The sequence below is a fragment of the Eptesicus fuscus genome, chromosome 2 (genome assembly GCF_027574615.1).
Source record: "Eptesicus fuscus isolate TK198812 chromosome 2, DD_ASM_mEF_20220401, whole genome shotgun sequence".
In the NCBI taxonomy this organism is placed as follows: domain Eukaryota; kingdom Metazoa; phylum Chordata; class Mammalia; order Chiroptera; family Vespertilionidae; genus Eptesicus; species Eptesicus fuscus.
Genome location: NC_072474.1, coordinates 38717042 through 38741185, shown reverse-complemented (window position 1 = coordinate 38741185; position 24144 = coordinate 38717042). Strand labels below are relative to the sequence as shown.

At 37.3% G+C, this 24144-nt stretch overlaps 1 protein-coding gene across 16 annotated transcripts in view; it reads left to right on the top strand.

Annotated features, from left to right (window-relative positions):
* Positions 1 to 24144, top strand: part of ZMYND11 (zinc finger MYND-type containing 11) — a 118101-nt gene that overhangs the window by 13517 nt on the left and 80440 nt on the right. For all 16 annotated transcript variants that reach the window (XM_054726584.1, XM_054726592.1, XM_054726572.1 and 13 more), the window contains exon 2: positions 19337 to 19471. In XM_054726584.1, the coding sequence (XP_054582559.1) occupies positions 19356 to 19471 (116 nt within the window). In that variant the 5' untranslated portion in view covers positions 19337 to 19355. The remainder of the gene's footprint in view (positions 1 to 19336; positions 19472 to 24144) is intronic.

Genomic DNA, 24144 nt, shown 5'->3' with positions numbered 1-24144 from the left:
AATCCTCTTCTGTACTGGCTCCCTTTCATTTACATTCAGATATACTCAGACATCTCCTACCATTACAAAATAAACAGTATAAATGCTTTCTGAACTCTACACTCCTCTGGTTTTCTTTTTCTTCCCTTTATAAACTTTGAACCCTCAACAAAAGCATTCTTTTGTTTCTCTTTTCTGAGTCCAGCTCCTACCACCATCATATGATTGGAGCTGCTCCTGAGAGGTTGTCATGACCTCCAGCCTGCCAAAGGACCGACTTTCCATTGTCCAGCCCATCACCCGCTCAGCTCTGTTCTAAGACTAGTTCATGCTTATGGTTGCCAGATGGCTGCATCAGTTTGGGGCATCATATCTAAACCTAGTGATAGTAAAAAAAAAACAACACAAAAAACAAAATACCACTTCATTTCTTATTTTTATTTTTTATATTTTTATTGATTTTAGAGAGGGAGGGAGAGGGAAACATCAATGAGAGAGAATCATTGAGCGGCTGCTTCCTGCACACCCCCTACTAGGGATCGAGCCCTCAACCCAGGCATGTGCCCTTGACTGAATGGAACCTGGGACCCTTCAGTCTGCAGGCCAACACTCTATCCACTAAGCCATACCAGCTAGGGCAAGAAGAGACCATTTTATAGGAGCTAGGATAGTGGTCGGCAAACTGTGGCTCGCGAGCCACATGCGGCTCTTGGGCCCCTTGAGTGTGGCTCTTCCACAAAATACCACGTGCGGGCGCACATGTACAGTGCGATTGAAACTTCGTGGCCCATGCGCAGAGGTCGGTTTTCGGCTCTCAAAAGAAATTTCAATCGTTGTACTGTTGATATTTTGGCTCTGTTGACTAATGAGTTTGCCGACCACTGAGCTAGGACATCTGTCCTAAAAGTAGCTCTATCACACTTTTTCCTCATTGAGGCATACAGCAGGTGCTGAGCCTGATATCAGGTGATTAGAAAGATGGAATTACCATGGGTGGGTACAGACTAAACTTCTAATCTAAATAGCTGTTGGGAGTCTAATCCCTCTGACTGAATTCTTCAGTGACTTCCCATTGCCATTAGGTTAAAGTCTCAAGTCCTTTATAATGGTGTATGAAACTTCACATAAACTGGCCTCTGTTTCCTGTACTACCTTTATCTAATCTTTCTTTGCTTCTACCTTGCTGACTAAGTCTACATATCCTAGAGGCCTCAGGTTAAATGTCAGTTCTTCAGGGAAATTATAACTATCCTACAAGTTGAGGTAAAGGAACACAACCTTTTCTGTACCTTTCTGCACTTCCACAGCATATGTACTCCTAACAACCAAAATTGTTCTTTAATGTAAATAAATGCTGACTGATTAAATGGCCTGGGTAGTACAGCATAGAATAATGAAAGAGTTGATGGGTAGGGAGCTATGAAATACCCTTGACTGTCTCTTAATTATGGTTAAAACTAGTGTTGCATGTGCTTAAATAACATTTGTATTAGCTTGTTAGGTTACTATTTTTAAAATATAAATATAGAGTTTAATAAGAATACACAGTAAAGTATAAATATATTGTTAGCTTACCATTGTTAATATTTCTATATGAAAGTTATGTTTTGATATATTTAGAGATGAATTTTATACTTTACCAAGTATTACACTTTATATATTATATTACTTAGGAGGAGGGCAGTTATTCTATGAGAGGAAAAAGGATGAAGCAGAATCTAATCAAGTGAATTATTTTCGCTCTTTTCTCTCTCCCTTTTTATGGAAACCTGCTCCTCAGACTAGAGAGTAACACGTATTATCCTGACCACCCCACCTTCAAAAACAGAGAGGGAGAAAGTTGAGAAATGTAGTCATAAGTGAAGGAAGTTATTTGCCAGCTGCATCAAGGTTAGCCAAGGAGGCATGATGAATGTGAGCTCTCTCGGTGCTATTCTGGCAACTTTCAGAATTGAGCCATGTCTTAGGCTGTGGCCATTTTAAATGCCGATGAGATGGGATTATTTTAGAAAACAATATGCCTTTATTAATCATTGTTAATAGTTACTTACTTTTTTTTTTTTAGTTTTCTGGAGACTCAGTCTCTTCCCCCTTTCCCAATAACCTGTAAGTTTACTCCTTGACCTTAAAATTCTTAACACATTGCCCTAAGCAGTCAGTACAAACTGATTAGGAATGTGAAATGAAACTAAACTTTTTGACACCCCTTTCTGAGATTATGGGAAACATTTTACCCAAATTAAAACTCGAAAGTACTTTAGAAACTGACATTTTATTAAAATAACAAATATTTGACAATTTAGCTATAGAGAGTGCCAGATTTACTGGCAGATATTGTCAGTGTCTGCTGTTGCTTGTGTCCACTGTTGCCATACACTTTACATGTGTAAGATAATTGTATGATTTCAGATTTTTTTGCATATTTAATAAAATAGACATTTTCAAAGATATAATAAACTTTGAGCTGTATGTTATATCAATTCAATACTATAGCATGGAGAATAAAATAACCAAATCCTGCCCTGGCCAGTGTGGCTCAGTTGGTTAAGCTTCGTTCCATGCACTGAGAGGTCACTGGTTCCATTCTGGGTCAGAGCCATATGCCCAGGTTGTGGGTTCGATCCCCAGTAGGGTGCATGTAGGATGCAGCCAAATGATGTTTCTCTCTCTTTCTCTCTCGCTCGCTCTCTCTCTCTCTCATCAGTAAACATATTTAAAATAACCAAATCCTTCTCAGATGTGGAATGTCAGTGTAAATGCATGCTGTTCTGGATGACATTTGCATTGGTGCAGAGCACGTACCAGGAGCCTTTGAGCCATGTGCTTGTTCTCACCCTGTGCATGGACTTGCCATCTTTGATCTAGAATATGGTCCTGTAATTTCTTAGTTGTTTTTTCTATTGCTTTTTCATTATAGCAAAATATATATAGTAAAATAAGATTTGTTCCATTGTTATCTTTTATATGTACTGCTAAATAATTGAGGGTTTTAAAAAATTACAGTTAACTTTCATGTAATCAGAATCCAAGGAAAAATTCAGTTGTAAACTGGTCTAATTTCATGAATTAAAGAGATGATAATTTTAAAGGTAGATGTATTAGGAAAGAAGAGGTCAGTATAGATCAAGATATCACCTAGATCTTGTCTTTTAGAAGTATGCTGTGACTATTAATGTGCATGAAAGTATAAACCATTATTTGAGTAGACACCTTTTAAATCCACTCAAACATTTAATAAGCAAGATGTGTTGTTACTTTTAGTGTAAACTAATAACATCAGATAAAATTGACATTTACTTTTGTGTCTCTGCCCTTGAATACCTTCAGCATGGTGCTATTGTATACTCTCAAGTATTTCATATTTTATCAGTTCTGAAATCCAGATTTTCTATTTGTCATTTTCTTCAGATTTGAAATTTACCATTCTACAAATTATGACAAACTTCTTTTGAAAAAAAAAAGTATTTGAGAAATGAAGTAGTCTGGTTAACTTAGCATAGGCTAGTATGATTGCTATGTAATAAACGAATGGCTGATTAAAAATAATTTTAATATAAACTATATATGTAATTTTGTAGATTTTTAAGTTCTTGGAAGACAGTGGTTGTGTTATTTTAACTGATGTGTTAGGAAATAATGTAATGAGCAAATTATAGGATCACAATAATCCCTGTTCTACCATACTGACATTTATCATCAAAGTTGGCTATCTCTTAACTGGAAATATCATAAAAGCTTTAGTTGAAATTTTCCATCTCCTTACTTAAAATGGTTTTCAGGAGCTCTTTAAAATAATGTTATAAAAATAGCTGTTCAAAACATTTAAAAAGTAAGGCACATTTTGTTATAATCAGTTAATTCTTGTTATTTGCTGTAGATACGTTTCATAAAGTCACCACAAACACTGAATTAGCTATTACTGACTCTTTTCCCCTTGGGGAATACAGAGTTAGGTCTGTGAGCCTCTGGTCACAAAACATTTTTTGTAAACCAAAATGCCATTTCCATTATATAGATTGGTTTGCCAACATCCTTGTAAAACAAGCCACTCTCAGCATCGAAAACCTGTTCTTCTACATAACCATTTTCCTGTACTAATATTTGCCTGCCGTTCCCCACCCCCCCATACTACCTATCACCTTTTAAAACATGCCAGCCAGCTCTACCTGAGGAGGAATTAGTATTTTCCTGACCCTTGGTATTCCTATCTAATAAAGAGGGAATATGCTAATTTACCCTCATACCTTCTCAAAGATGGCGGCGCCCACAGCCATAAGAAGGCGGTGCCCAGTCCCCTCAACCCCACCAGGACGGCAGGTGCACGGCAAGGCTGGGCCCTCACCTAGGCGGGCCCAGCCACTCCGCGCGCCTGCCTCCAGAGTCCCCCAGTCCCCTCAGCCCCCCAGCCGCCCAGGGCCGCCTGAGGCTCAGGTAACCAGGGCCGGCCAAGGCTTACACTGCTGGCAGTGGCAGCAGCAGAGGTGTGATGGGGTGTCGCCTTACCCTGATTGTTGGGTCGCCTCCCGCCCCTGAGGGCTCCTGGACTGTGAGAGGGGACAGGCCGGGCTGAGGGACACCCCCCCTCCAGTGCATGAATTTTCATGCACTGGGCCTCTAGTATGACTATAAATTTCTTTGGCTTTCAACCTCCAACCTTCTGTTCTTTTTATTGGTTGTCATCTCATGGATCCATGAATTTAGCCACTTTCCTATTTTTTTTTTTTTTTTGTAGCTCCCTCACACATTCTAAATGTTATTTAGCATTTCCAAAATACCCTTGGGCACAGATGGCACACTCCTCTTCCTTGTTTTGGGTGTACCTGATAGCTGTTTGCACCATAACTTGTACCTAAATGAAGCTCATCTGACATATCACAGCCTATCTGTGCTCAGGAACACTGGACAGCATCATACCTAGGGCCATTTTAAATGGCAGAAGCAACAAAAACACAAAAAACGTGGCACTAGATTGCAAAAAGGACACTATTTGTACTCTAAGCTGGAAGGAGAAGGCACAGTGTTGCCTGCTCCACGGACTCTGCTTGGGAGCATGTGCATAACTGCAGAAGGCTGAAAGTATTCAATGTGGGGTTACATATAATTTTAGCAAGTTAGTGAATTTACAAATATGAAATCTGGGAATAATAAGAATTGACTGTAGCTGCAGTAGCTAAAGATTTGTGTTAGGGTTTTTATGGTGATTTTTATGTCTTATTATTTTATTTTATAAAATAAGTTTTGTTCTGAAATTTCATGGCTCAAATGCAATATAAGAAAATTCCTCTTATTTTGAGTTCTATTAATTGGACTTTTTTTTTTCTCTGTAAGTTTTAGCTCTTTTTCCCAACCCAGACAGAGCTTAATATACACTAGGCTCTTGGTAAATTTGGCTTTAAAGAAAGGATCCGGATTTCTTTTTTCAGAAAGCATTTCATATGATTAAACAAATCAGATGTACTTTAAAGAAGTTGAGATTGTTTTGGTGGGAAAGTGGACAGTGTTTAGAAGTTTTTTTAAATTTTAAGTTTAGAAAGGTGATTGATACCAAAAGTAAAAATTTTACATTGACAAATTTGAGTACATAAAAATTTAAACTGGAAAAAAAGCCCATTATAAACAAACAAGAAACTAAGAAGTGTTGGCAACATAAATGGTAACCCAAAGGGTACTATTCTTCAGGTGTATAAAGAATTTTGGAAAATCATTAAGAAAATGGTAAATAACACACAGAGAACACAAACAAGCATCTTTCTAAGAAAGAGCTGCTAATGAAGCTCATCTGACATATGGCCTTCCTGTGCTCAGGAACACTGGACAGCATCATACCTTATTTATTTTTATTTTTTTTACAAATCACTTTTTTTTTAATTAAGGTATTATATGTGTACATATCTTACCATTGCCCCCCCCACACACCCCACTCCCATATATGCCCTCACCCCCCAGAGTTTTGTGTTCATTGGTTATGCTTATATGCATGCATACAAGTTCTTCGGTTGATCTATCTTCCCCACCTCTCCCTAACCTTCCTGCTGTAATTTGACAGACTGATGCTTTACTGCCTCCCTAGGGCCATTTTAAATAGCAAAAGCAACAAAAATAAAAAAACGTGGCACTAGATTGCAAAAAAAATTATTTGAAAAGATGTTTGGTCTTAATAGCAATCGTAAAAGCAAATTAAAACAGGATGCCATTTTTGTACTTTTGGTGAAAATTGAAACAAGAACAAATAATCTACCCGACCAGTGTGGCTCAGTGATTGAGCATCAACCTATGAACCAGGAGGTCATGGTTCAATTCCTAGTCAGGGCACATGCCTGGGTTGTGGACTCAATACCCATTGGGGGCGTGCAGGAGGCAGCCAATCAATGATTCTCATCATTGATGTTTCTATCTCTCCCTCTCCCTTCGTCTCTGAAATCAATAAAAATTTATTTTTTTAAAAAAGAACAAATAATCTGAAATGGTTAAATGTCTGTAATAATCATGATCTAAAAACTCATACCCTATATTCAGAGGAGAGTTCCACTCTCTTCAACTATGACCAAAGAGGTGTTCTGATATTTTGGTGGACAACACGTTTAAAATAATTTTAAAAGGAAAAGGGAATTCTTGGAGAAACATGCATACTTAAAAGAGGTTACTGTGCCATTGAGAGGTGAACACTGAGGGAGGAGAAAGAAATTTACAAAAATCAAATATACATGTAAAAAGCATGATCATTTGGTTTGCAGCCAGTGAGTTTGACCCCCTCTCTCCCAAGGGACATTTGGCAACGTCTCCAGACATTTTTTATTGTCATGCCTTGGGGAATACTATTGGCACCTGGTGGTCAGAGACCAGGAATGCTGCTAGCAACCTACAGTGCACAGGACAGCCCACAGCAAAGTTACCTGGCTCATGAGAGCCCTGAGGTTGAGAATCTTGGTGTAGGGGCCGACAGCTCCTGTGTATCTATCTCACTGAAGAGTTGATGTACCACTGCATATGATGATGGCCCAGAGTTATTAAGAAAATGTGTTTGCTATATACTTAAGCAGATATGGGTGTGACTACTGTATGTTAGATTTCCAATAACATTATTTAAAGACATTTTTAATGCTTAAATCACTTATTTGGAAAATTTTATACAATCTATTTTTGAAAAGGATAATCTAGGCATTACTGTATTTTATTGTTTTATTTACATGAGTCATGTAACTAACTTAATTGGAAAACATTTTTACCTTTTCATGTGATTAATTTAACACTAATCACAAATTTCTTATGCTAATCACAAATATGATACACACTTTAGCTTAAAGGCCCTTATATAGGTTAAACAAAACAACTAGTACACATGAACCTTCAGGTAATGTGAAAACCATACATTTGGAAGTAGACTGGTGGGTTACACTTGAAAGGGATATTTGTGATTATTTTGTCTTGAGTTTTCATAAATATCCAGGATATGATTACTTATTAAAAGCACAGAATGATTAGATAAAGTTAAAAATACAAACACATCCTTGGCCAATGTGGTTCAGTTGGTTAGAGCGTTATCCTGTATACTGAAGGGTCTCGGGTTTAATTCCCATTCAGGAAACATACCCAAGTTACAGGTTAGATTCCTGGTTGGAGACAACCAATTGACGGGAGACAACCAATTGATGTTTCTCTCTCACATTAATGTTTCTCCTTTGCTCACTCTCTTTTTGTCCATCTCCCTCTCCTTTGCTTTCCCTCTAGAATCAATGAAAAACATATCCTCTGGTGAGGATTAAAACAAACACCAAAAATACCGTTATAATACTTAATATTTAGGTTATGTAGGGGCAGATTTTTGCATTGATATTTGAGAGTTTGCTGTATATAATCTATCATTTCTTTGATATCTTTTGGTAATAGATGGGAGGGAAGGATATTATAAAGAGTTGTTTGAGGCTTTTGGTCAAGATGGCAGTGTAGGTCAATGGGGTACTTGCATCCTCTGACAACCACATCAAAATTACAACTAAACTACAGAACAACCATCATTCAGAACCACCTGAAATTTAGCTGAAAAGAATTTCTACAGCTAGGAATTTAAAGAAGCCACTTTGAGACTGGTAGGAGGGGTAGAGAATGGGATAGCCCCAAATCTACATGTGGCAGATAAAAATTGGGAGGGATATCTCGGCTGCAGAGGTCCCACCTGAGGAGTGAGGGGTCCTAGGCCCCCCCAACCCAGTGTTCCAGTACCAGGAAGAGAAGGCCCCATAATTTCTGGCTGTTAAAAAACAATGGGTATTGCCCTGACTGGTTTGGCTCAGTGGATAGAGTGTCGGCCTCCAGACTGAAGGGTCCCAGGTTCGATTCTGGTCAAGGGCATGCACCTTGGTTGCGGGCACGTCCCCAGTCGGGGGTGTGCAGGAGGCAGCTGATAGATGTTTCTCATCGATGTTTCTCTCTATCCCTCTCCCTTCCTCTCTGTAAAAAATCAATAAAAATATATTTAAAGGTGGCTCTCCATGATCTCATACTTTAAAACAAAAACAAAAAACCCAAAAAATAATGGGTATTGAGGCTGAGGGAGATGGAAGGTTGCTGGAGTCCCAGGCATTCCTCTTAAAGCAGTGGTTGCCAATCGGTGGTCCATGAGGTCCTGAAGGTTGGTGACCGCTGGTTTAAGGAAACCTTTGGAGCAGTGGTTGCCAACCAGTGGTTCGCGGACCACTGGTGGTCCATGAGGTCTGAATGGTTGGTGACCGCTGTCTTAAAGGGCTCACACACGGACTTATTTGGACTGACTCCCTCTGAGCTCCAGTACTGGGACAGCAGCTGAAAAGGCACCAGAGACATATGGGTAGGAACAGAATTGTCTGTTGAGAGCTGGAGGGGCAGCTTTCTTCCAGGCAAAAGTGCTGGAAGAGGCCATTTTTCCTTTTCTGAGAACCACCTCCACAAAGCTGGAAGGTGGGTGCTCATATCTGAGTCTTCACCAACCTGACTCACACTGTTTGCCCCACCGTGGTGATTCCCTGAGACCCCACCCCACCCCACCCAACTTATATGCCCACCCATCCTATTTCTAGTGGCTTTTCCATACAAATGGTCTCTTTTGGCTCATGCTTCAGACTTTTCTAAATCTCTCAAACAAGCAGTATCTGGCCTCAACGTGCTTTGTACCTCTTGCTCAGTGAACCCCAGCACCAGGTGTGGCACTTGTAACAGCCAACCTTGGTTCACAGTTTGAGCTCTCCTGGGCACCTCCAAGCCAGCACAAGTAGCAGCCATCTTCAAATTGCTTTGTAGCTCATGCCAGATGCCCCTGGCAAAAGACAGGTGGCAAATAACCTTGGCCTGTACTTCCCAGGAGGCACCAGAGCCAGTGTACCTGGTGGATAGCTTCAGTCTATGTCAAAGCACCAACCATCCACCTCTACAGGTGACACACTCAAGGGGAGGACTCGGCGGGCATCAGGGCTCTGCACAGCTGATCCTCCATGATGGTTGGTGATCTCTGCCAGTCCTTGCAGCTGATCAGCCTTAGGGTAAATTCCTCCCATTGATGTGCCAACAGCAGTCAAGATTACCTATCAATCAGGGCTTAACTACAACAGAAGGGTGCATACAGCCCACATGGAGGGTGCACCTGGAATGCTCAGCATGGGTGACCAGGGAGGCTGTGCCACTGGGACCCACAGGACACCTGCTACATAAGGCCACTCTACCAAGCCCAGGAGACATAGAAGCTCTACTTAATAAATAGAAAGAAACAGAGGGAGGTAGCCAAAATGAGGAGACAAAGAAACGTGTCCGAAATATGAAAGAACGCAACAAACCTCCAGAAAAATAACTAAATAAAATGGAGACAATTTATCAGATGCAGAGTTCAAAACACTTTTTATAAGTATGTTCAATGAACTTAGAACTTCAATAGCATACAAAAGGACAAGGAAACAATAAAAAAGAACCTGTCAGAAATGAAGGATACACAACTGAAATGAATTTAAAAGGAATCAACAGTAGAATAGATGAAAACAAGAACCACATCAGTAATTTAGAATATAAAGAAGCAAAAAAGAATCAGAACAGGAAAAAGAAAAAAATCCAATAAAATGAGGTTAGTAATGTAAGGAGCCTCTGAGACAACTTCAGTTGTACCAACAGCATGGGGCAGGAGAAAAGAGAGAGCAAGAAATTGAAAACCTTTTTGAAAAAAATGACAGAAAACTTCCCTTATTGGTGAAGGAAATAGACATACAGTCCAGGAAGTGCAGAGAGTCCCAAACAAGATGAACCCAAAAAGGTCACACCAAGCACATCATAATTAAAATGCCAAAGGTTAAAGCAAAGAATCTTAAAAGCATCAAGAGAAAGCACTTATTAGTAGTTTCTTACAAAGGAGCACCCATAAGACAGCTTATTTCTCAATAGAAACTTTGCAGGCCAGAAGGGAGTGGCAAGAAATATTCAAGGTGATAAAAAGTCTCATTGACAAGAAAAAGCTAAAGGAATTTACAATCGCCAAACCAGTACTAAAATTTTTTTAAAGGATCTTTTTTTTTATGAAGAGTGAACAAAAAGATTGTAAATATGAGCAATAAAATAGCAGTAAAAACATCTATTAATAATTCAGTCTAAAAAACAGTAAATAACCAAGAACAGAAACAGACATCGATACAGAGAATATTTTGATGGTTGCCTGATAGGAAGGGAGATGGAGGGATGGTTAAAAAAGATGCGAAGGGATTGAGAAGTACCAATTGGCACTGTTGGTTATTGGTAGAGCATTGCCAAGGTTGCAGGTTCAATTCCAGGGTCGATACAAGAAGGATCCCTAGAATGCATAAATAAATGGAACAACATATTGATGTTTCTCTCACCCCTCCCTTTCTTTCTCTCTCTCTCTAAAATCAATTAAAAAATAAGTACTAATTGGTTGTTATAAATAGTCATGGAGATGTCAAGTAGTACAGCATGGGAATTTAGTCAATATTCTAGTAACTATGTATGGTTTCAGGTGAGTACAAGATTTATTGGGATGGATGATCACTTAGTAAGCTGTATAATTTCTAATCGGTGAGGTGTGTACCTGAACCTAATTTATGTCAACTGTAATTGAAAAATGAAAAATGATTAAGAAAATAATGAAGTTTTTTATTTTATAATTTAGTCGTTTTTATATTAAGGATAAATTGCTGTGTCTAATAGTGAACATTTGCTAGCTATGTGTTGGGGATTTTTAGGAAAATAATTTAGACTTAAAAATATATTGCAAAATGTTAATTATTTGAAGCACAAAAGGTTCATATAATTCTACTTTTGTATATGTTTGACTTTTTTCATAGTGTTTTAAAAAGTTAATAACAAAAGCAGATACTTTCTAGAGGATAGGTAGCCTGTCTCGTGGAACATTACTGCATTCTCTCTGATTCAGCTGTAGAGCTCCTGGTTCAGGAATTCCCTTTGCCTCCTTCCTTGTGTTCACTACACAGGATCTCATATTCATTTACTCCTGAGAAAGAATGCAAAGGGCATAAATTTTGGTGTTATCTGTGTGACTGAAAAATCTCTTTATTCAGTGTTCACTAGTTGATAATTTGAATAGTTACAGAAATTTAGGTTGAAATAATTTATAAGGCACTTAACTCATCTTTTCCTGGTTTCCACGTTGCTGTTGAGAAATCCAGTACATCTTGGTTTATGACCTCTCCCCACCACTGCAGAAGCCTGGGAACTCTTCTTTTTCATACTGGTGTTTTGACATTCTAAGTTGGTGTGCTTTGTGCCTTCTTCCATTCACAAGCTGGGCCCTTGACAGGTCCTTTCTCTCTGCAAATGCCTATACTCAGTGCTAGTTACTGTTCTTGAATTTTTCTTGGATAATACTCTCCCCTCCAAATGTTTTCTGAAGCTTTTATTATTCAGATATTGTATCACATGAAGTTTTCTCCTCTGGTCTCCGATTGTGTGTTTCTTAATATTTTTTATTCTTCTCTAGGGGAGATTGCCTTAACTTTATTACATTTAAAATTTTTTCTGACTATTCCTGTGTATAGTATCCTATTTATGGTTTCATAGTTGCAATTTTCTCTTACATGTTTATATCTTTACTGTTTCTATTTTATTTGAGTACTCCCCCCTTTTTTGTTTGCTTGATATGACCTCTTTTTCATTGAGAAGCTGTTTTCAAATGTCTGGTGCACCTTGTCTGTCTGTGCACACTGAAAAACTAATTGAAAATTCAGTGGATGGACTTTACTGTAGGAATTTCAGGAGGCCATTTGGCTGTTTTTTGTTGTTTGTTTGATTTTAGGTTCCCTCAAATGTCAGTGTCTAAAGGTCCTTTCTCTGAGATAATTTAATTTCTCCAGGAAGGTCTCATTTGGTCTCTTGCCTGAGCCTAAGGTCAGACCCCTGGAATTTGTCAGTACAAAGGTATTACCAGCTATTTACAATTTATGTTGTAGTTTCCCTAATCCCCTGTTCTAGTCTGTTTATCACCACTACCCTTCTCTGTTGGTGGGTCTAGTCTCTCTGGCTCAGCTTATTCATAGCTTGTATCTCCTGTTCCCTCAGGGCTAAGAATGGGTAGCTGTCTGACTGAATCAGAAGGCACTGAAGATCCAGGACTCCTAATTGCTTATTGAGGCTATTAAATTATAATCTTTATTCAACATCTCTAATTACTCCTATATCTGGTGCATCCTGTTCCCAAATCTTTCTCAAATTCTGTGCAAGTGGCTTGCTTTTCATCACCTTTTCTGTATATAAATTTGATTTTCCTCTGTTTGGCCAAAACATTTAAAATTCTTATATCTATCTATTATCTTCATTTTTTGTAGAGTATTTATCTTTATTTTTATTTTTTTAAAATATATTTTATTTATTTTTTACAGAGAGGAAGGGAGAGGGATGGAGAGCTAGAAACATCGATGAGAGAGAAACATCGATCAGCTGCCTCCTGCACACCTCCCACCGGGTATGTGCCCGCAACCAATGCACGTGCCCCCAACGGGAATCGAACCCGGGACCCCTCAGTCCGCAGGCCGACGCTCTATCCACTGAACCAAACCGGTTTTGGCGAGTATTTTTTTTTTAAATCAAAGATGTTTTCGTTTGTTACTTTTAGAGAAGGGGGTAGCAAGGTTTTTACTCTGTCATCTTAAAATCTGTAATCTAAGGATAACCTTCAATCAGATTATGTTACTCCTCCTGCCCCACTGAAGTTTAAAATTCTCTCACTTGCTGCCTGTTGAAATTATGAGGAAATATAAGCCAGTTACTCTGGCCTTTGGATCCTGCCTGGCCTGATCATAATTTACCTCTACTACAGCTGTCCTTGCTCTCTACATTTCAGCCAGTGTCCTGTCTGCTCCTTAAATCAAACTGTCTTACTGTAGCCTTTTGCATGGCTAGGTCTTTTTCATCGTTCAAGTCTTAACTCAATAGGATCTCCTTAACTTTCTGTGATAGGATCAGTTAGATTTTGCTGGGATGACATGTGAACTCCATGTCTTAGTGGCTAAAAGGAACAGTGACTCTTGCTCATTGATATGTCCCTCATGGATTGGCTGGGACCTACGATGACAGCCACCATCTGCAGCATCCCCATTACCTATGGCATAAATAAAAAGAAAGCAGACCAAATCAGAGAGTTTCTCAATCTTCCAAAATAGAGTGATATAAATCCCTTTTACTCAGATTCCATGTGCCAGGTCTAGTCACATGGCCAAATCTAATTTTAGGGCATTGGGGGAAAGTGCAGTCCTGCCAGTGCCTGGAACAAGAATTAGAAATATTTGGTGAATATTTGGTGAAAAACACTACCGTAGCAACTTTGACCAACTTAGTGTAAAGTAGCTGTATTAGTTAGGGTTCTTCAGAGACTTAGAACCAGTAGGGGACACACACACATTTGCTATGTGGTTATAGAGGCTAAGAGGTCCCATAATTTGCAAGCTGGAGACTTGGGAAAGCTAGTGGTGAAGTTCCTGTTCAAGTCTGAAGATTTGAAAGCCAGAGGAGCTGATGGTGTAAACCCCAGTCTGAGGTTAGGAGAAGATGGGATGAGATGTCCCAGCCCAGTAGTGAGGGAAAAAATATCAGGGCAAATTCCTCCTTCCATGTTTTCTTATATTCAGGCTGTGGAGGAAATCTACTTTATTGAATCCACTGATTCAAATATTAATCTCATCCAGAAACACCCCTACAGGTATTGTTTTTTCATAGGTTTTGTAGTTCTTCTCTGTTCCTTTCTTAGTCTCTTGTATGGTGATGACTTTCTATAGTTTAGATTCCTTTCTCTACTTCTTGTATATTTCTTGTAGATTTTTGGTTGATGGTTACCATGTGCTTCATACATACCAAGTTATGTTTATACCAGTCTGTTTAAGTTGATGGTTGCTTAAGTTTAAACACATCCTAAAGTCACTACAATATTTACTCATTCTCTTTATGTTTTTGTTACTATTTGACTTTTGTGTATGTTTGTGGGTATCCCCTCATTTTTGTTGTAATTACATGGTCTTCCTACTTTTGTCTTTTGTTTTTTATCTTTATCACTTTAGTGCTTAAATATGTCTTTGTTTTTAAAACTGTAACAAATTATAATAAGACTTAAAGCAATACATTCTTGCAAAAGACTTTCAAAAAAGATTTTAGATAGTATATTATGGCATTTGAAACAGCATCCCTGGTGTCTCCATTGCCCAAACCTAATCAGAAGCCAACAGTGTGGAAAACTTGAGTGCACTTCTCAGGTCGGACTTCAGGGGATGGCGCCAGCAGATAAGTTCCACAGAGGCAAACAAGCCACTGTCATTGAGTGAAGATGTTCTATTTCCCGTCAAGTCTAAAATTACTCTCGTAGAGCATCTCTAGGATCCACTATTTCCTCTCCATTTCCATGGCCAAAATTTCAATCCACACTCTCATCACATCAGCAACTCTCTGCTGAGCTCATGCATTATACCCCAACTATTTTTGTTTACTGAACATAGTGAAAATATGGATTTATGGGCTCTGATGTACACAAGCTTGTTTGACTAACAATGAAATAGCAATGCTCTGTAGATAGTAAGAATCATTAGACTGTTTATTGGGCAGGAGGTCAGGGTAGAAGTTTTGATAAATGAGGCATATACAGCTGCCTATTGAAGCCATTTGAATAGATGTTTTCCCCAGTGGTTACTAGAGTTAATATTTTCCGCAGTGTAACTTTTAAAAAAATTATTTATTGTTTAAAGTATTACATAAGTCTCCTTTCACCACCATGACCTCTCCCCAGCCGCCACCACCCCCAGAACATGCGTACCCACTTCCCCATTCCCCCAGTCTGTGTCCATTGGTTATGCTCATATGCATGCATACAAGAAGTCCTTTGGTTGATCCCTTACCCCCTCATAGGTTGGACAGTCTGTTTGATGCTTCAATGACTCTGTTTCTATTTTTGTTCACCAGTTTATGTTGTTCATTATATTCCACTAATGAGTGAGATTATGTGATATTTATCTTTCTCTGAGTTATTTCACTTAGCATAATGTTCTCCAGTTCCATCCATGTTGTCACAAATGGTAAGAATTCCTTTTTTTTTTTTTTACAGCAGTGTAGTATTCCATTGTGTAGATGTGAGTAGTTTTCTAATCCACTTATCTGCTGATGGGTACTTAGGCTGTTTCCAAATCTTAGCTATTGTAAATTGTGCTGCTATGAACATAGGGGTGCATATATCCTTTCTGATTGTTGTTTCTGATTTCTTGGGATATATTCCTAGAAGTGGGATTACTGGGGTCAAATGGGAGTTTCCTTTTTAATTTTTTGAGGAAACGCCATACTGGTTTCCACAGTGGCTGCACCAGTCTGCATTCCCATCAGCAGTGCACGAGGGTTCCTTTTACTCCGCATCCTCTCCAGCACTTGTCCTTTGTTGATTTGTTGATGATAGCCATTCTGACAGGTGTGAGATGGTACCTCATTGTTGTTTTGATTTGCATCTCTTGGATGATTAGTGACTTTGAGCATGTTTTCATATGTCTCTTGGCCTTCTGTATGTCCTTTTTCGAAAGATCTGTTTAGGTCCTTTGCCCATTTTTTTGATTGGATTGTTTATCTTTTTGTTGTTATTGTTAAGTTGTATGAGTTCCCTGTAAATGTTGGAGATTAAACTCTTATCAGAAATAACATTGGTAAATATGTTCTCCCATGCAGTGGGCTTTCTTATCTTGTTGATGGTTTCTTTTGCTGTGCAGAAGCTTTTAATTTTGATGTAGTCCCATTTGTTTATTTTCTCCTTAGTTTCCATTGCCCTAGGACCGTGGTTGGTGAACTGCGGCTCGCGAGCCACATGCGGCTCTTTGGCCCCTTGAGTGTGGCTCTTCCACAAAATACCACGGCCTGGGAGAGTCTATTTTGAAGAAGTAGTGTTAGAAGAAGTTTAAGTTTAAAAAATTTGGCTCTCAAAAGAAATTTCAATCGTTGTACTGTTGATATTTAGCTCTGTTGACTAATGAGTTTGCCGACCACTGCCCTAGATGCTGTATCAGTAAAGATATTGCTACGACAAATGTCTGCTATTTTGCTGCCCATGGCTTCTTCTAAGATTATTATGGTTTCCCGTCTTACATTTAAGTCCTTTAGCCATTTTGAATTTATTTTTGTGAATGGTGTAAGTTGTTACTCTAATTTTTTTTGCATGTATCTGTCCATTTTCCCCACCACCATTTATCAAAGAGATTGTCTTGACTCCATTGTATGCTCTTGCCTCCTTTGTCAAATATTAATTGAGCATAATAGCTTGCACCAAAATTACAGGTTTGATTCCTAGACAGGGGACATATGGGAGGCAACCAAGCCATGTTTCTCCCTTCTCTCTCTCCCTTCCTCTCTCTCTAAAATCGGTAAACATATCCTCAGGCGATGATTGAATAAAATAGTTATGATGCCAATTTTACATTGGTTGTATTTTACTACAATAAAAGAAAATGGAAAAACTTTACTGGAAGTTTTGAGTTTTGGATTTTTATTTTTTGAACTGTAGGCCTCTTGAGAATTATTGCCCGAAGGAGGTACTCCTCCTGAGGGGAGTCTGTCATTGAGGACTGGATTACGTACCTCTACAAGTCTTCTCATCTTTGTTTTTGGTGTTTTAATCTTTGATCTAACTTAAATGAAGGTTTACTCTGGGACTTTGTTATTTGTATAGCATAGTTGGAAAAGTTTAATTTCATACTAAAAGTTTATCATGTTTATAATTATGCTAGGCACCTTTAAAAGACAAATGAAAAAATAAACAGTATATAGTCTTTCTTACTTGAATTAATGGATTCTTTGGGGAGGAATTTATAATTTTGTACATTGCAGTAAATTTGAAGAGATGCATAAACAAATTACACTATAATACACAAGACAATTGAGTTTGATTCAGTTTGTTGGTCAGGAACAATTGCATTAGTGTAACTTCTAAAAAGAAGGAAAATTTTAATAATTAATAAAGGGGCAGGGTTAAACATTCTAGGTAGAGAGAACTATTAAGCAAAGCGATAAAGCTGTGAAGTTTTTGGACATATTTAGGAATTTTGAGGAGTTCAGTTTCGTAGTAATATAATATACATTAAGGAAGGATGGATTGAAAAGTTTGGTTTGCCGTATTAATGAAGACTTAAAATAACAAACTGTGTATATAGGATATAAGAAACTCATTTTCTGAGGTTTTCTTTTTATTGATGAACACCAGAACTTCAAATTATATTTATATATGATAGAAAGATTTGTCTGTTTTGCTATTGCTATATTCCTAGAGCATACAGAAGAGTTGAATGAATGATTTTAGATTTCATTAAGAAAGGAGAATTTCAGCAATTGTATGTTAAAGAGACCTTGCTCTACTGGGTCATATTGTTTTTGGTACTATTATATGGTTCAGGTATTAATTGTTTTCACTTTACTTGGTTTGCATTCTTTGCAATGTTCTCTTTGGGCTCCTAAAACTGAGCATCTTCCTTATGGTGTACCTTCATTAATAGGGCATATGTATTCACCTGTGTGAGTTGGTTCAGGTAGATCCCAGAATTTTTTGGTTTTCACTTTACATCTGTTTTCCTGAAACTTGGCATTGCTTAATTCTTTAGTCTTGATTTTAACTATTTGTAGGAATTGACATCACTTTTAGGGATTCTGCTACTTTTCCCTCATTGTATTCTTTTGGTTGTTAGATTATGTTATATAAAATTATTTATTTAGGTACTATTTCTTCAATGTTAACTTTGTTGTTATATATTTTCTATAGTTTTGAATAAGTTATTCTTAATTTTACACATATTTTGAAAAAACATTTTATAAGTTGAATTAAAGTTAACTGTTCCTGTTTGTATTCTTTAGTGCTTGCTCTAGGGATTATAACATGCATCCTCAATTTACCATAGTCCCCATTGAATTACTATAAAACCACTTCAAATAAAGTGTAAGAATTTACATGATGGTAATTATTACTGTCTCTTCCCTGTTTGTGGTGGTATTGTAACCTATTTTATGTCTACATATGTTATAAATCTAATCATAACAATTATTTTTATCTTTGCTTTAAACAGCCAATCATCTTTTAAAAGCAAAGATAAACAGGTCCCTTCATGCCCTGCTGAGAGTCCAGGGATACCTCTTTCTGTGGTAATAGCACAGGCATTCAGGCTGCAACCCCATTCCCCCCACCCCTCCCTGCCCCATCTTGCCAGGATACATTAGTGGCCATTTTCCTTAGTTCACTCAGAATACTAAAATTTGAATAAAATAGCAATGTTGTTTCCAAATAATGTAATGAACAACCAACACTAATCCAAGCACATGAACATTTGTGTATCTGCCCCAGCCTTTCACACCTCAGCCAGAAATAACTGCCTTATATTCTCTGTTTATGGTTTTACTTTAAAGAAAGAGAATGTTGTTTTCATTTATCAGTAAGATTATATAAAATTGAAAATTTAAACCATGAGTATAATAAACTGAAGAACCAAAGAATTAGGGCATTTAAATTTCATTTTGTATCAATCTGTAAGATGAGGCACAATGTAATGTCAAAAAATGAAATTTTATGTTGTAATATTTTTATTTTAAAATAAAATTTAAATATATTTTGATAAATTGGAATAAGGTGACCATTTGTCATTAGGACGATGTTTTTTAACTTTGGATCTTAAAATTTCATTCTTTATGAAGTAATGAAGTGAATGATAATTTTTATGAAAGTAATTGATGATGTGTATTGTAGAGAATAAAAAGTTGGTCATATTTCATACTACATTAGTGTACTCAGCAGTATTCAAGAGATGCTGATAGTGTTAATTATAATTCATTTTGTAATCCATGCTTTTTGTCCTTATATTTTTGTATATTCCCACAGCTAAAGCAGTTAACAGGTCATGGCACGTTTAACAAAAAGACGACAGGCGGATACAAAAGCTATCCAGCATCTTTGGGCAGCCATTGAGATTATACGGAACCAGAAGCAAATTGCCAACATTGACCGTATTACAAAGTAAGTAAATTTAAACAAAAATATCTCTGTAAAATTTCATATAAGACTTTGGGATAAAAGGTCCAAAAATACTTATTTATTATGATAACATATATTACAAAGTACTAGTCACTTTTTGCCTTGCAGGAGTATACAGTTGTTAGAAAAACAAATACAGAAACATACACAAGCAACTTGTGTTTAGAGGTTTTATAAATAAATATTATTATTCACTATTTGGAATAGTACTTTAGTTATCAAAAATTTAACTCTTGAAACAAGTCTTTATATGTTTTTTGTTAAAAAGGCTTTTAATTAATCACTTTTATTTAAACTAAAAACTGTTCATTATTGATTTTAATAAAGGATAAGCATGGTACCTATATAACATCCTTTTAGTTCATAGCCCACTAACCAAGAATGTTTAATATTTTATTTGAATGTTTAACAATATTATTCTATAGTTTAAAAATATAGTAAATAAATCTTAGTTAAAAAAAGGAAGTTCTTTTTCCCTCCAGTTTCCAATGCTATTATTTATCTTGATAGACCAAGATTCAGTATAGAAAAAATCAGACTGCTTTATGAATATTCAATTTTCATGTAAATATTAGTTATAAGGGAGTCTTCAAATAGAACTTGATTTTATTATATTTGTTTTCCTGGGTATTTTTAAAGGAACAAAGCTAAAAAAAATTTTTTTTAATGTTTAAATATTTTTTTGGTAAGTTAGAATTTCTTTATACTTATTCCTCCCACACATTTTTAGATGTTATCTGTAAAAAATGGAAAACATGATTTATATAAAAGCTCATTTAATTAAATACTTATGTTGGCCTTTATTAATAAGCAACAAAAGTGAGTACCATATATTTTTGTCCCTTACCTATATTCTGGTGGAGAAGATTATAAAGGTTAGCTAAGAGAGAAGCAACAGGAGAAGTTGAAAGGGATGTTATATATTGTTCTCAATCTGTATTTACACTTTGAATATTTTAAAGTTTCCTATGTACAAGTCCTAACTCCTATAAGCTAATGGAAGAAAAAAGGTGGGTAACACCTATGTGGAAAATAAAAATAAGTAGCAAATAATAATTAAATTTATAGTACTTTATGTTTTTAAATAAAGCAACTAATTTGAGGCATGACAACTAAATGCAAGTTACAGTGAAATAATATTGGTATAAAAACATTTTTAAAAACATCTCAAAGAATTAAAAGCTCAAAGTATTTTCCCATGATTGGGAATTTTTTATTAAAAAAACCCATGTAGTTTATGTATGTCAAAATTGTTTATAGAAGAAAGTAGAAATGAAATACTATTCTTTGGATTTAATTTTTAAAATTAAAGTCATTTAAGGCTGACTAAACTGTTTTTTCAGGCTATTCTTTCTAAGCCATGGCATCTTTCTCTAAAAGCTTTAAAAGGATGGTCGCTAGGAATCTGTGGGAATCTCCCAGTGTGAGATGTACACAGTTTGGCCTTCAACATCGCTATTAGGCTATACCAGTGGTCAGCAAACTGCAGCTCTCGAGCCACATGCGGCTCTTTGGCCCCTTGAGTGTGGCTCTTCCACAAAATACTACGGCCTGGGTGAGTATTTTGAAGAAGTGGCATTAGAAGAAGTTTAAGTTTAAAAAATTTGGCTCTCAAAAAGAAATTTCAATCATACTGTTGATACTTGGCTCTGTTGACTAATGAGTTTGCCGACCACTGGGCTATACCAACCTGCTGATCTGGGAGTCAGAGAATTAATCCTACAGAAGTGGATGCAGGTGTCTTTGGATGGTCATAACATCTTGTTTGTACATACATATGTACACATGTTAAATTATAATAAAAGATACAGAGGTTGTTAACAGAATTGTACACCTCTTCTCATTTTGCATTATGGATTGTTGATAAACATTTTCTTGGCTCCTTTCTTCATCGGTACAGCATTAGGGATGCCAAGGCTTATTTTTCTTCATATCTTAAGGTCCATAGATCTTAAGATAAATATGAATAAACTAGAGGCCCGGTGCATGAAAATTCATGCACTGGAGGGAGGGGTCCCCTCAGCCCGGCCTGCCCCCTCTCACAGTCCGGGAGCCCTCAGGGGCGGGAGGCGACCTGGCAATCAGGGGAAGGTGATGCCCCCATCACACCTCTGCTGCTGCCAATGCTGGCAGCGCAAACCTTGGCGGGCCCTGGTTACCTGAGCCTCGGGTGGCCCTGGTCGGCTGGGCAGCCACCCTCTAAGGCTTGCCTATGCCTTGGGCCAATCTTGGGCAGCTGGGGGGCTGAGGGGACTGGGAGACTCTGAAGCAGGTACGCGGAGCAGCCGGACCCACCTGGGGGTGGGCCTGGCCATGCCACATGCCTGCCACACCGGCGGGGCTGAGGGGACTGGGCGCCACCATCTTGTGGCTGTGGGCACCGCCATCTTTGAGGGCATGGCAGCCAATTAGCATATTCCCTCCTTATTGTCTGTGGGTGCTACCATCTTTGTGAGGGCGTGACAGTCAATTAGCATATTCCCTCTTTATTAGGTAGGATTAATTTACCTACCAAATAGTCATTGTTTTATTAGACTTATCCAAAGGTGAAAAGTACTTAAGTAAACCAGAGGGTAAGTGTTTAAGAGTGGTTCCCAGTGTTTTTTCTGCTTCATCTCATCTGAGAGTATGCTATTTTCCTTTTTATTAGGGGGTAAGCTTCATAGCATGCTGTACTTTTTTTTTATAACATTAGTCACATGTGTAATTACCTCCCTGCCGGACCATCAGCCCCAGGAAGGAGCTATCTAGCTAACTGCCTAGCCCAGTGGTTGGCAAACTCATTAGTCAACAGAGCCAAGTATCAACAATACAACGATTGAAATTTCTTTTGAGAGCCGAAAACTGACTTCTGCAAACTGACTTCTGCGCATGGGCCACGAAGTTTCAATCGCACTGTACGTGTGCGCTCGCACGTGGTATTTTGTGGAAGAGCCACACTCAAGGGGCCAAAGAGCCACATGTAGCTCGCGAGCGCCGTTTGCCGACCACTGGCCTAGCCTAAAGCCTTGGCTTGCTCATTATCATTATACTTGCCAAGGTAAGTTAGGAAGAAACATTGGACCATGACAAGAATTCAAGTCTTTTGCTTTAAAGCCTAATATTCCTGTTCTGTATTCTAAATTTAGGTACTTTTCCAGCATTAGACTAATTTTAAATCAAGTTGCTCTGCTTATTTATAGCCAATTCTGAACACACAGGTATCTTAATCTTTACAAATAATCTTAAATTACTGAAGGCTGTAGTAGAGTAATCGAATGCATATGTAGTCATTATGTTTCATTCTGTATTATGATTAATGAGTGACTCCATTATAAAAATAAAAGCTACATAACTTTAAAATGATGCTTTAAAAGTTTTAGGCTTTGGGGTCATGGCTCTTCATAATATTTGGAAGCCTGGCACACCTGAAACACTGTAGTTTACTTATGTATAGTGTTTTAGTTCTCATTTTGTTTAGGTTTGGTATGACTTTTAAGCCACTTTTAATCTATAGGTTTCTTGCTCATCTTTCTTGTTGTTGTTTTCCTTTGCAATTTATTTATTGAAGAAACTGATTCTTTTGCTATTTGGTTTCCTATAGTCTGACTTTTGCTTATTGCATCCCTGGAGTGGACTTTAACCTTTTTCTCATTCCTCTGAATTTCATGGAAATTGATATTTATCTATAGAATTGGGGGTGGGACTCTTGTTTTCCTCTCAGGAGGCCTTAATGCCTGTTGTTTCTCATATGTGAGGTTAGTAGCTTTGATACAAAGGATTAAAGATTGCAAAATGATGGTAGTCTAATTTTATTCTTTTTTTTTTTTTTAACTGGAATACTTCTATTTAAGGACGTAAGCTTCCCATTACTTACTGTTTGATTCATATTGGAAAAGTAGAATAACTGATTGTTTTCCTTTATTTACCAGTTTTCAACATCGTATCCTCTAATGGTAACCAATTAGTTTTTTAAAGTGTTATTTGGAATTTATGCATTTGATATATTTCAGTCCATTTCTGATGTAATCTTTATTGATGCTCAAAATTTCCCATCTTTGACCAGTTGGAGCTTATTCACATTGTGAAGTTACTCTGCTCTCCAATACAGCAGGATTTTACATACACCTTTCCCCTATATTTCTCCAGGGGCCTTTGTTAGAAATAGTATTTCAAGAGCACTTTCTGGCCCTCATTGTGCTCATTAATGCTAAGTCAGTCTCTCTAGGAATCTAATGGACAGAGTTTTGGAAATAAGTATAATTGTAACAGAAAAAAACGATCTCATGAATTCATACTGTTATTTTCCACTTGAATTTATGTCTGTTGGGTTTTACTTAACTCTTTTATCTAAAATCTTTATGTCCTTTCTTACACAGTAAGGGTCATATTCTCAAGGACATCATGAATGATAACATTTTGGAATATCATGTAATAATCACTCAGTTGTTTTATCCAACATTATGTACCAAGCTATTTGAGTATAATAACAACACTATAACAAATAATAGTTCTGTGAAAACCATATGAATTGCTTTTTAGAATCAGTTGTACTGATTCTAAACTATCAGAGAATATAGCAATTACATATTATACTTTCTTCCTAATAAAACCACCATTTAGTCTTCTATAAGTAGCTATTTCATGCTTATCACTAGCCTATGTTGATATTTAAA